At 47.7% G+C, this 12359-nt stretch overlaps 1 protein-coding gene across 1 annotated transcript in view; it reads right to left on the bottom strand.

Moving 5' to 3' along the window:
• The window catches only part of LOC112240510 (synaptotagmin-7-like), a 140002-nt gene extending 134651 nt beyond the window's left edge, over positions 1-5351 (bottom strand). The window contains exon 1 of the mRNA XM_042301985.1: positions 5184-5351. Within this exon, the coding sequence (XP_042157919.1) occupies positions 5184-5317 (134 nt within the window). The 5' untranslated portion in view covers positions 5318-5351. The remainder of the gene's footprint in view (positions 1-5183) is intronic.
• Between the last annotated feature and the right edge of the window lie 7008 nt (positions 5352-12359).

The raw sequence follows: 12359 nt of genomic DNA on the forward strand, positions 1-12359 counted from the left end.
ACATCCTGGTCCGTGACTGGGCTGGGTTTCTTCCTGTAGTCCGTGATTGACTGTAGACCCTGCCACATACCTCTTGTGTCTGAGCCGTTGAATTGAGATTCTACTTTGTCTCTGTACTGGCGCTTAGCTTGTTTGATAGCCTTGCGGAGGGAATAGCTGCACTGTTTGTATTCAGTCATGTTACCAGACACCTTGCCCTGATTAAAAGCAGTGGTTCGTGCCTTCAGTTTCACACGAATGCTGCCATCAATCCACGGTTTCTGGTTAGGGAATGTTTTAATCGTTGCTATGGGAACGACATCTTCAACGCACGTTCTAATGAACTCGCACACCGTATCAGCGTATTCGTCAATGTTGTTGTCTGACGCAATACGAAACATCTCCCAGTCCACGTGATGGAAGCAGTCTTGGAGTGTGGAGTCAGCTTGGTCAGACCAGCGTTGAACAGACCTCAGCGTGGGAGCTTCTTGTTTTAGTTTCTGTCTGTAGGCAGGGATCAACAAAATGGAGTCGTGGTCAGCTTTTCCGAAAGGGGGGCGGGGCAGGGCCTTATATGCGTCACGGAAGTTAGAGTAACAATGATCCAGGGTCTTTCCACCCCTGGTTGCGCAATCGATATGCTGATAAAATTTAGGGAGTCTTGTTTTCAGATTAGCCTTGTTAAAATCCCCAGCTACAATGAATGCAGCCTCCGGATAAATCGTTTCCAGTTTGCAGAGAGTTAAATAAAGTTCGTTCAGAGCCATCGATGTGTCTGCTTGGGGGGGGATATATACGGCTGTGATTATAATCAAAGAGAATTCTCTTGGTAGATAATGCGGTCTACATTTGATTGTGAGGAATTCTAAATCAGGTGAACAGAAGGATTTGAGTTCCTGTATGTTTCTTTCATCACACCATGTCACGTTAGTCATAAGGCATACGCCCCCGCCCCTCTTCTTACCAGAAAGATGTTTGTTTCTGTCCGCGCGATGCGTGGAGAAACCCGTTGGCTGCACCGCTTCGGATTGCGTCTCTCCAGTTAGCCATGTTTCCGTGAAGCAAAGAACGTTACAGTCTCTGATGTCCCTCTGGAATGCTACCCTTGCTCGGATTTCATCAACCTTGTTGTCAAGAGACTGGACATTGGCAAGAAGAATGCTAGGGAGTGGTGCACGATGTGCCCGTCTCCGGAGTCTGACCAGAAGCTTCGTTTCCCTCTTTTTCTGAGTCGTTTTTTTTTTGGTCGCTGCATGTGATCCACTCGGTTACACTGGTTGTAAGGCAGAACACAGGATCCGCATCGCGAAAAACATATTCTTGGTCGTACTGATGGTGAGTTGACGCTGATCTTATATTCAGTAGTTCTTCTCGGCTGTATGTAAAGAAACCTAAGATGACCTGGGGTACTAGTGTAAGAAATAACACGTAAAAAAACAAAAAACTGCATAGTTTCCTAGGAACGCGAAGCGAGGCGGCCATCTCTGTCGGCGCCGGCGCCGGTCATCCCTACTGCCTCTGATCTGGAGGACTCACTAAACAGAGAACATCCCTGGTCATCTCTACTGCCTCTGATCTGGAGGACTCACTAAACAGAGAACATCCCTCGTCATCCCTACTGCCTCTGATCTGGAGGACTCACTAAACAGAGAACATCCCTGGTCATCCCTACTGCCTCTGATCTGGAGGACTCACTAAACAGAGAACATCCCTGGTCATCCCTACTGCCTCTGATCTGGAGGACTCACTAAACAGAGAACATCCCTGGTCATCCCTACTGCCTCTGATCTGGAGGACTCACTAAACAGAGAACATCCCTGGTCATCCCTACTGCCTCTGATCTGGAGGACTCACTAAACAGAGAACATCCCTGGTCATCTCTACTGCCTCTGATCTGGCGGACTCACTAAACAGAGAACATCCCTGGTCATCCATACTGCCTCTGATCTGGCGGACTCACTAAACAGAGAACATCCCTGGTCATCCCTACTGCCTCTGATCTGGCGGACTCACTAAACAGAGAACATCCCTGGTCATCCCTACTGCCTCTGATCTGGCGGACTCACTAAACAGAGAACATCCCTGGTCATCCCTACTGCCTCTGATCTGGCGGACTCATTAAACACAGATGCTTCGTTTATAATCGATGTCTGAGTGTTGGAGTGTGTCCCTGGCTATCCATAAATAAAAACACAAGAAAATGGAGCCGTCTGTTTTACATAAATTAGAAAATTTGAAATGATTTATACTTTTACTTTTAATACCTAAGTATATTTTAGCAATTACGTTTACTTTTGATACTTAATTAAATATATTTAAAACCAAATACTTTTAGACTTTTACTCAAGTAGTATTTTACAGGGTGACAGTCACATTTACTTTAGTCATTTCTTATGACTGATCCTTCAAGTGTTGATCTGCGTAGTGTTGAACCTATCTATCTTGTGAAAAGGGAAAGCAAGGTGAAAAGGGTGAGATAAATAATGTAATTGAAGAGGCTCCTTTGAGGAAGATGGATTCTTTATATAAAGACAGAAAGATAGGAGGCATAAAGATGGGATATAGAAACCGACACCACCGACACAAGAGACACCGACACAAGAGACACCGACACAAGAGACACCGACACAAGAGACACCGACACAAGAGACACCGACACAAGAGACACCGACACAAGAGACACCGACTTAACAGACACCAACACAAGAGACACCGACTTAACAGACACCGACACAAGAGACACCGACACAAGAGACACCGACACAAGAGACACCGACACAAGAGACACCGACACAAGAGACACCAACACAAGAGACACCGACTTAACAGACACCAACACAAGAGACACCGACACAAGAGACACCGACACAAGAGACACCGACACAAGAGACACCGACACAAGAGACACCGACACAAGAGACACCGACTTAACAGACACCAACACAAGAGACACCGACACAAGAGACACCGACACAAGAGACAGACACTTATAGCGTCCTAGAAATAGAATCCAATCATAGGCAGAGGGCAGAGAGAGAACGATGAGAGAAAGAGGGGAGGAGGTATTGAAGGACCGAATGTGTTGCGGAGAGAGAAATCATACAAGGCAGGAGGTGTGAGAATGAAGGGAGGTGCGAATCGAAAGAGGGAAGAGAAGCTAAATGAACCTGCTCGTTTTGCCCGTCCTTCCTCCTACTCTCTACCTCCCTCCTCCAGTATGTATGCTGCAAAAGTCTATGTGCCTGGGGGCCAGGGTCAGTCTGCTATGTCTGGTGTAATTCTCCTGTCTCTTTTGGTGTCTTGTGTGAATTTAAGTATGCTCCCTCTAATTCTCTCTCTCCCTCCACTCCAGGAGTACCTGAGCCCTAGGACAATGCCTTAGGACTACCTGTTCTGATGACTCCTGGCTGTCCCCGGTCCACCTGGTCGTGCTGCTGCTACACTTTCCTGTTTACTGGACATGCTACCTTGTCCCGGACCTGCTGTGTTCGACTCTCTCTCTCTACCGCACCTGCTGTCTCGACCTCTGAATGACCCTACTGGTCATCTATGAACATCTTGAAGAACAATCCGGCCTTAATGGCCATGTACTCTCTCCACCCGACACAGCCAGTAGAGGACTGGCCACCCCTCAGAGCCTGGTTCCTGTCTACCCAGTACAGCCAGTAGAGGACTGGCCACCCCTCAGAGCCTGGTTCCTCTCCACCCGACACAGCCAGTAGAGGACTGGCCACCCCTCAGAGCCTGGTTCCTCTCTACCCAGGACAGCCAAAAGAGGACTGGCCACCCCTCAGAGCCTGGTTCCTCTCTACCCAGTGCAGCCAGTAGAGGACTGGCCACCCCTCAGAGCCTGGTTCCTCTCTAGGTTTCTTCCTAGGTTCTGGCCTTTCTAGGGAGTTTTTCCTAGCCACCGTGCTTCTACACCTGCATTGCTTACTGTTTGGGGTTTTAGGATGGGTTTCTGTACAGCACTTTGTGACATCAGCTAGATTGATACTCTCACCGTCCCCCCAACTCTAGAGACTCGAGATGAGAGAAACGCTAGTAACCTTGTGACCCGTAGCATCTACAGTATAAATGATCCAACCTTGTTCCCGACCCGTACCATCAACAGTATAAATGATCCAACCTTGTTCCTGAGCCGTACCATCTACGGTAGATACCATCTAACCTGGTTCCTGATCCGTACCATCTACAGAAGATACCATCTAACCTGGTTCCTGACCCATACCATCTACAGAAGATACCATTTAACCTTGTTCCTGACCTGTACCATCTACAGAAGATACCATCTAACCTGGTTCCTGACCCATACCATCTACAGAAGATACCATCTAACCTTGTTCCTGACCCGCACCATCTACAGAAGATACCATCTAACCTGGTTCCTGATCCGTACCATCTACACAAGATACCATCTAACCTGGTTCCTGATCCGTACCATCTACAGAAGATACCATCTAACCTGGTTCCTGACCCATAACATCTACAGAAGATACCATCTAACCGCGTCTGTTAGTGTGTAGTCATTATATCTCTACAGTACCATCTCCCTGGTGTCTGTTAGTGTCTAGTCATTATATCTCTACAGTACCATCTCCCTGGTGTCTGTTAGTGTCTAGTCATTATATATCTACAGTACCATCTCCCTGGTGTCTGTTAGTGTCTAGTCATTATATCTCTACAGTACCATCTCCCTGGTGTCTGTTAGTGTCTAGTCATTATATCTCTACAGTACCATCTCCCTGGTGTCTGTTAGTGTCTAGTCATTATATCTCTACAGTACCATCTCCCTGGTGTGTGTTAGTGTCTAGTCATTATATCTCTACAGTACCATCTCCCTGGTGTGTGTTAGTGTCTAGTCATTATATCTCTACAGTACCATCTCCCTGGTGTCTGTTAGTGTCTAGTCATTATATCTCTACAGTAGCATCTCCCTGGTGTCTGTTAGTGTCTAGTCATTATATCTCTACAGTACCATCTCCCTGGTGTGTGTTAGTGTCTAGTCATTATATATCTACAGTACCATCTCCCTGGTGTCTGTTAGTGTCTAGTCATTATATATCTACAGTACCATCTCCCTGGTGTCTGTTAGTGTCTAGTCATTATATCTCTACAGTACCATCTCCCTGGTGTCTGTTAGTGTCTAGTCATTATATATCTACAGTACCATCTCCCTGGTGTCTGTTAGTGCTGTAACTCACCTTTTGGGTCTGAGTCCTCCCGTCTGCATGTGACTCTGGACCGTCTGCCACTTCCCGGGCTTCCCCCCCGACATCACCATGCTGGTTCCCCCAGACATGGAGCTACTTCCACCTCCAGACATCATGCTCTTCATACTGTCACTGCGATAGGGACCTGCTGGACCCCCACCATCCCCTCTCCCCCCCACCACCCCACTAGGAAGGAGAGAGAGGGGAAAATAGCCGACATGGCAGAGACAGAGAGAGACAAGAGGAGGAGGAGGAAAAAGACAGGAACAAGAAGAAGAGGAGGATAGAAAGAGGACAACGAGAGAGATTGAGCAACAACAGGGTAAAGGAAGCAAAGTCGATCCGGTGTGGAGATGTGTTAAAGGTGAATTACATCAGGAATCCAGGTCACAAGAGAGGAGAGGAGAGGAGAGGAGAGGAGAGGAGAGGAGAGGAGAGGAGAGGAGAGGAGAGGAGAGGAGAGGAGAGGAGAGGAGAGGAGAGGAGAGGAGAGGAGAGAGAGAGAGGAGAGTAAATGTGTTAAAGGTGAATTACATCAGGAATCCAGGTCACAAGAGAGGAGAGGAGAGGAGAGGAGAGGAGAGGAGAGGAGAGGAGAGGAGAGGAGAGGAGAGGAGAGGAGAGGAGAGGAGAGGAGAGGAGAGGAGAGAGAGGAGAGGGAGAGGAGAGGGAGAGGAGGAGGGGAGGGGAGGGGAGGGGAGGGGAGAGACAAGAGACCCATACAGGTAGATCTGGTAGAGACAGAACAGACAGACAGGTAGATCTGGTAGAGACAGAACAGACAGACAGGTAGATCTGGTAGAGACAGAACAGACAGACAGGTAGATCTGGTAGAGACAGAACAGACAGACAGGTAGATCTGGTGGATGAATGAGGTTAGGGCCAGTAGTCGAGTCAGTTTCGGGGGGAAAGGAGGAGAAGAGAGGAGTAGAGAGGAGAGGAGTGGAGAGGAGAGGAGAGGATTCACTGGGGAGCCTGTGAAGGGTTATGTACCACAGGGAACATAACACTGCTGCTACCTGGCACTCCAACCACGGTGCACGAATGAAGAGTGGAACGAGACCAGTCTTTAGTCTCCGCAGCTCAGCTTAGACGACCACTAGCTATACGCTCTGGTCAAGAGCAGTGCTCTAAGTTCATTAGAACGTGCGTTGAAGATGTCGTTCCCATAGCAACGATTAAAATATTCCCAAACCAGAAAATGTGGATTGATGGCAGTATTCGCGTGAAACTGATAGCGCGAACCACTGCTTTTAATCAGGGCAAGGTGTCTGGTGACATGACTGAATACAAACAGTGCAGCTATTCCCTCCGCAAGGCTATCAAACAAGCTAAGCGCCAGTACAGAGACAAAGTAGAATCTCAATTCAACGGCTCAGACACAAGAGGTATGTGGCAGGGTCTACAGTCAATCACGGATTACAAAAAGAAAACCAGCCCAGTCACGGACCAGGATGTCTTGCTCCCAGGCAGACTAAATCACTTTTTTTGCCCGCTTTGAGGACAATACAGTGCCACTGACACGGCCCGCAACTAAAACATGCGGACTCTCCTTCACTGCAGCCGACGTCACTGCAGCCGAGGAAAACATTTAACCGTGTCAACCCTCGCAAGGCTGCAGGCCCAGACGGCATCCCCAGCCGCGCCCTCAGAGCATGCGCAGACCAGCTGGCTGGTGTGTTTACGGACATATTCAATCAATCCTTATCCCAGTCTGCTGTTCCCACATGCTTCAAGAAGGCCACCATTGTTCCTGTTCCCATGAAAGCTAAGGTAACTGAGCTAAACGACTACCGCCCCGTAGCACTCACTTCTGTCATCATGAAGTGCTTTGAGAGACTAGTCAAGGACCATGTCACCTCCACCCTACCTGACACCCTTGACCCACTCCAATTTGCTTACCGCCCAAATAGGTCCACAGACGATGCAATCTCAACCACACTGCACACTGCCCTAACCCATCTGGACAAGAGGAATACCTATGTGAGAATGCTGTTCATCGACTACAGCTCGGCATTTAACACCATAGTGCCCTCCAAACTCGTAATTAAGCTTGAGACCCTGGGTCTCGACCCCGCCCTGTGCAACTGGGTACTGGACTTCCTGACGGGCCGCCCCCAGGTGGTGAGGGTAGGCAACAACATTTCCACCCCGCTGATCCTCAACACTGGGGCCCCACAAGGGTGCGTTCTGAGCCCTCTCCTGTACTCCCTGTTCACCCACGACTGCGTGGCCACGCACGCCTCCAATTCAATCATCAAGTTTGCGGACGACACATCAGTGGTAGGCTTGATTACCAACAACAACGAGACTGCCTACAGGGAGGAGGTGAGGGCCCTCGGAGTGTGGTGTCAGGAAAATAACCTCACACTCAACGTCAACAAAACAAAGGAGATGATTGTGGACTTCAGGAAACAGCAGAGGGAACACCCCCCTATCCACATTGATGGAACAGTAGTGGAGAGGGTAGTAAGTTTTAAGTTCCTCGGCGTACACATCACAGACAAACTGAATTGGTCCACCCACACAGACAGCATCGGGAAGAAGGCGCAGCAGCGCCTCTTCAACCTCAGGAGGCTGAAGAAATTTGGCTTGTCACCAAAAGCACTCACAAACTTCTACAGATGCACAATCGAGAGCATCCTGTCGGGCTGTATCACCGCCTGGTACGGCAACTGCTCCGCCCACAACCGTAAGGCTCTCCAGAGGGTAGTGAGGTCTGCACAACGCATCACCGGGGGCAAACTACCTGCCCTCCAGGACACCTACACCACCCGATGTCACAGGAAGGCCATAAAGATCATCAAGGACAACAACCACCCGAGCCACTGCCTGTTCACCCCGCTATCATCCAGAAGGCGAGGTCAGTACAGGTGCATCAAAGCTGGGACCGAGAGACTGAAAAACAGCTTCTATCTCAAGGCCATCAGACTGTTAAACAGCCACCACTAACATTGAGTGGCTGCTGCCAACACACTGACTCAACTCCAGCCACTTTAATAATGGGAATTGATGGGAAATGATGTAAAATATATCACTAGCCACTTTAAACAATGCTACCTAATATAAAGTTTACATACCCTACATTATTCATCTCATATGTATATGTATATACTGTACTCTATATCATCTACTGCATCTTTATGTAATACATGTATCACTAGCCACTTTAACTATGCCACTTTGTTTACATACTTATCTCATATGTATATACTGCACTCAATACCATCTACTGTATCTTGCCTATGCCGCTCTGTACCATCACTCACTCATATATCTTTATGTACATATTCTTTATCCTCTTACACTTGTGTCTATAAGGTAGTAGTTTTGGAATTGTTAGTTATCTAGATTACTTGTTGGTTATTACTGCATTGTCGGAACTAGAAGCACAAGCATTTCGCTACACTCGCATTAACATCTGCTAACCATGTGTATGTGACAAATAAAATTTGATTTGATACAAGGTATCACTTGGAACCCAGCTAAGCTTATGCCCACTGTGTTATCGTGGAAGCTGGTGTGGGGACTGGGGTAGCTGTTTGTTTCACTCCGAATTGATGGCCACCTTGGCCTTCAGATGTGCTATTACAGAGCAACATGACAAGTCAATAGTAGCCTCATGTCTCTCATAGGAGGTAGCTATCTACTGTACGGTCTCTGCCTGTGGACAAGTACATAAACCATTCAGCAGCATCACTACGGCTACAGAAAAGCTTTGCATTAGAACCGTTTCAATAGCAGTGGGGAACCAACGGTACCAGGAGAGCAGAAATGCATCTAGTTTTCTCCTGAGGTCCAGAGGTATTGTAACGGAGTGAGTAACTGTCTGCAGGGAAGTCAGGTGCAGGAGAGCAGAAATGCATCTAGTTTTCTCCTGAGGTCCAGAGGTATTGTAACGGAGTGAGTAACTGTCTGCAGGGAAGTCAGGTGCAGGAGAGCAGAAATGCATCTAGTTTTCTCCTGAGGTCCAGAGGTATTGTAACGGAGTGAGTAACTGTCTGCAGGGAAGTCAGGTGCAGGAGAGCAGAAATGCATCTAGTTTTCTCCTGAGGTCCAGAGGTATTGTAACGGAGTGAGTAACTGTCTCCAGGGAAGTCAGGTGCAGGAGAGCAGAAATGCATCTAGTTTTCTCCTGAGGTCCAGAGGTATTGTAACAGAGTGAGTAACTGTCTGCAGGGAAGTCAGGTGCAGGAGAGCAGAAATGCATCTAGTTTTCTCCTGAGGTCCAGAGGTATTGTAACGGAGTGAGTAACTGTCTGCAGGGAAGTCAGGTGCAGGAGAGCAGAAATGCATCTAGTTTTCTCCTGAGGTCCAGAGGTATTGTAACGGAGTGAGTAACTGTCTGCAGGGAAGTCAGGTGCAGGAGAGCAGAAATGCATCTAGTTTTCTCCTGAGGTCCAGAGGTATTGTAACGGAGTGAGTAACTGTCTGCAGGGAAGTCAGGTGCAGGAGAGCAGAAATGCATCTAGTTTTCTCCTGAGGTCCAGAGGTATTGTAACGGAGTGAGTAACTGTCTGCAGGGAAGTCAGATGCAGGAGAGCAGAAATGCATCTAGTTTTCTCCTGAGGTCCAGAGGTATTGTAACGGAGTGAGTAACTGTCTGCAGGGAAGTCAGGTGCAGGAGAGCAGAAATGCATCTAGTTTTCTCCTGAGGTCCAGAGGTATTGTAACGGAGTGAGTAACTGTCTGCAGGGAAGTCAGGTGCAGGAGAGCAGAAATGCATCTAGTTTTCTCCTGAGGTCCAGAGGTATTGTAATGGAGTGAGTAACTGTCTGCAGGGAAGTCAGGTGCAGGAGAGCAGAAATGCATCTAGTTTTCTCCTGAGGTCCAGAGGTATTGTAACGGAGTGAGTAACTGTCTGCAGGGAAGTCAGGTGCAGGAGAGCAGAAATGCATCTAGTTTTCTCCTGAGGTCCAGAGGTATTGTAACGGAGTGAGTAACTGTCTGCAGGGAAGTCAGGTGCAGGAGAGCAGAAATGCATCTAGTTTTCTCCTGAGGTCCAGAGGTATTGTAACGGAGTGAGTAACTATCTGCAGGGAAGTCAGGTGCAGGAGAGCAGAAATGCATCTAGTTTTCTCCTGAGGTCCAGAGGTATTGTAACGGAGTGAGTAACTGTCTGCAGGGAAGTCAGGTGCAGGAGAGCAGAAATGCATCTAGTTTTCTCCTGAGGTCCAGAGGTATTGTAACGGAGTGAGTAACTGTCTGCAGGGAAGTCAGGTGCAGGAGAGCAGAAATGCATCTAGTTTTCTCCTGAGGTCCAGAGGTATTGTAACGGAGTGAGTAACTGTCTGCAGGGAAGTCAGGTGCAGGAGAGCAGAAATGCGTAGCAAACGGAGCCCTTTGTTGAAGCGAAACAAAACATGGCACTCAGAAAACTAAACACGCACGGGTTAACAATGGCCCAGTGCAAACCAGCCTGGGGTACACATACATTTACACATGACAATTCCATGGTTATATGCAAGACGAGTAATGAGGGAACACAAGCCAGGTGTGCGGGAAAACAAGACAAAACAAATGGAAAATGAAAGGTGGATCGGCGGTGACGTCGACTGCCGAACGACGCCAGAACAAGGAGAGGGGACCGACCTCAGCGGAAGTCGTGACACGCATTCAAGCCAACTCCGTTATAAATCTAGTTTTCATCTGAGGCCCAGAGGTATTTAAGCCACTGAACATTATGAATCATGCTGTGTTAAGCTTTACTGACCATTTCCACACCACGGGTATCCACAATGGACTGTGTTGTCATGAGTTAGTATCATCTCATATTAGTTTGACTGTCTGAAGATGATACTAAGGTGATTAGAATACCTTTGCAACCCACAGAGCACATCACTATTCCTGGCGTGAGAATGCCTGTATCATGTGGATGTGATGCCTGTAACATGTGGATATGATGTGATGCCGGTATAATGTGGATGAGATGCCTGTATCATGTGGATGTGATGTGATGCCGGTATAATGTGGATGTGATGCCGGTATCATGTGGATATGATGTGATGCCGGTATAATGTGGATGTGATGCCGGTATCATGTGGATGTGATGCCTGTATGATGTGGATGTGATGTCTGTATCATGTGGATGTGATGCCTGTATCATGTGGATGTGATGTCTGTATAATGTGGTTGTGATGCCTGTATCATGTGGATGTGATGCCTGTATCATGTGGATGTGATGCCTGTAACATGTGGATGTGATGCCTGCAACATGTGGATGTGATGCCTGTATCATGTGGATGTGATGCCTGTATAATGTGGATGTGATGCCTGTAACATGTGGATATGATGTGATGCCGGTATAATGTGGATGAGATGCCTGTATCATGTGGATGTGATGTGATGCCGGTATAATGTGGATGTGATGCCGGTATCATGTGGATATGATGTGATGCCGGTATAATGTGGATGTGATGCCGGTATCATGTGGATGTGATGCCTGTATCATGTGGATGTGATGCCTGTATGATGTGGATGTGATGTCTGTATCATGTGGATGTGATGCCTGTATCATGTGGATGTGATGTCTGTATAATGTGGTTGTGATGCCTGTATCATGTGGATGTGATGCCTGTATCATGTGGATGTGATGCCTGTAACATGTGGATGTGATGCCTGCAACATGTGGATGTGATGCCTGTATCATGTGGATGTGATGCCTGTATAATGTGGATGTGATGCCTGTAACATGTGGATGTGATGCCTGTATCATGTGGATGTGATGTGATGCCTGTATCATGTGGTTGTGATGTGAGGCCTGTATCATGTGGATGTGATGCCTGTAACATTGGATGTGATGCCTGTATCATGTGGATGTGATGTGATGCCTGTATCATGTGGATGTGATGCCTGTATCATGTGGATGTGATGCCTGTATCATGTGGATGTGATGCCTGTATCATGTGGATGTGATGCCTGTAACATGATGCTTGTATCATGTGGATGTGATGCCTGTATCATGTGATGTGATGCCTGTATCATGTGGATGTGATGCCTGTATCATGTGGATGTGATGCCTGTATAATGTGGATGTGATGCCTGTAACATGTGGATGTGATGCCTGTATCATGTGGATGTGATGTGATGCCTGTATCATGTGGTTGTGATGTGATGCCTGTATCATGTGGATGTGATGCCTGTAACATTGGATGTGATGCCTGTATC

The sequence above is a fragment of the Oncorhynchus tshawytscha genome, linkage group LG19, assembly GCF_018296145.1.
Source record: "Oncorhynchus tshawytscha isolate Ot180627B linkage group LG19, Otsh_v2.0, whole genome shotgun sequence".
Lineage (NCBI taxonomy): Eukaryota > Metazoa > Chordata > Actinopteri > Salmoniformes > Salmonidae > Oncorhynchus > Oncorhynchus tshawytscha.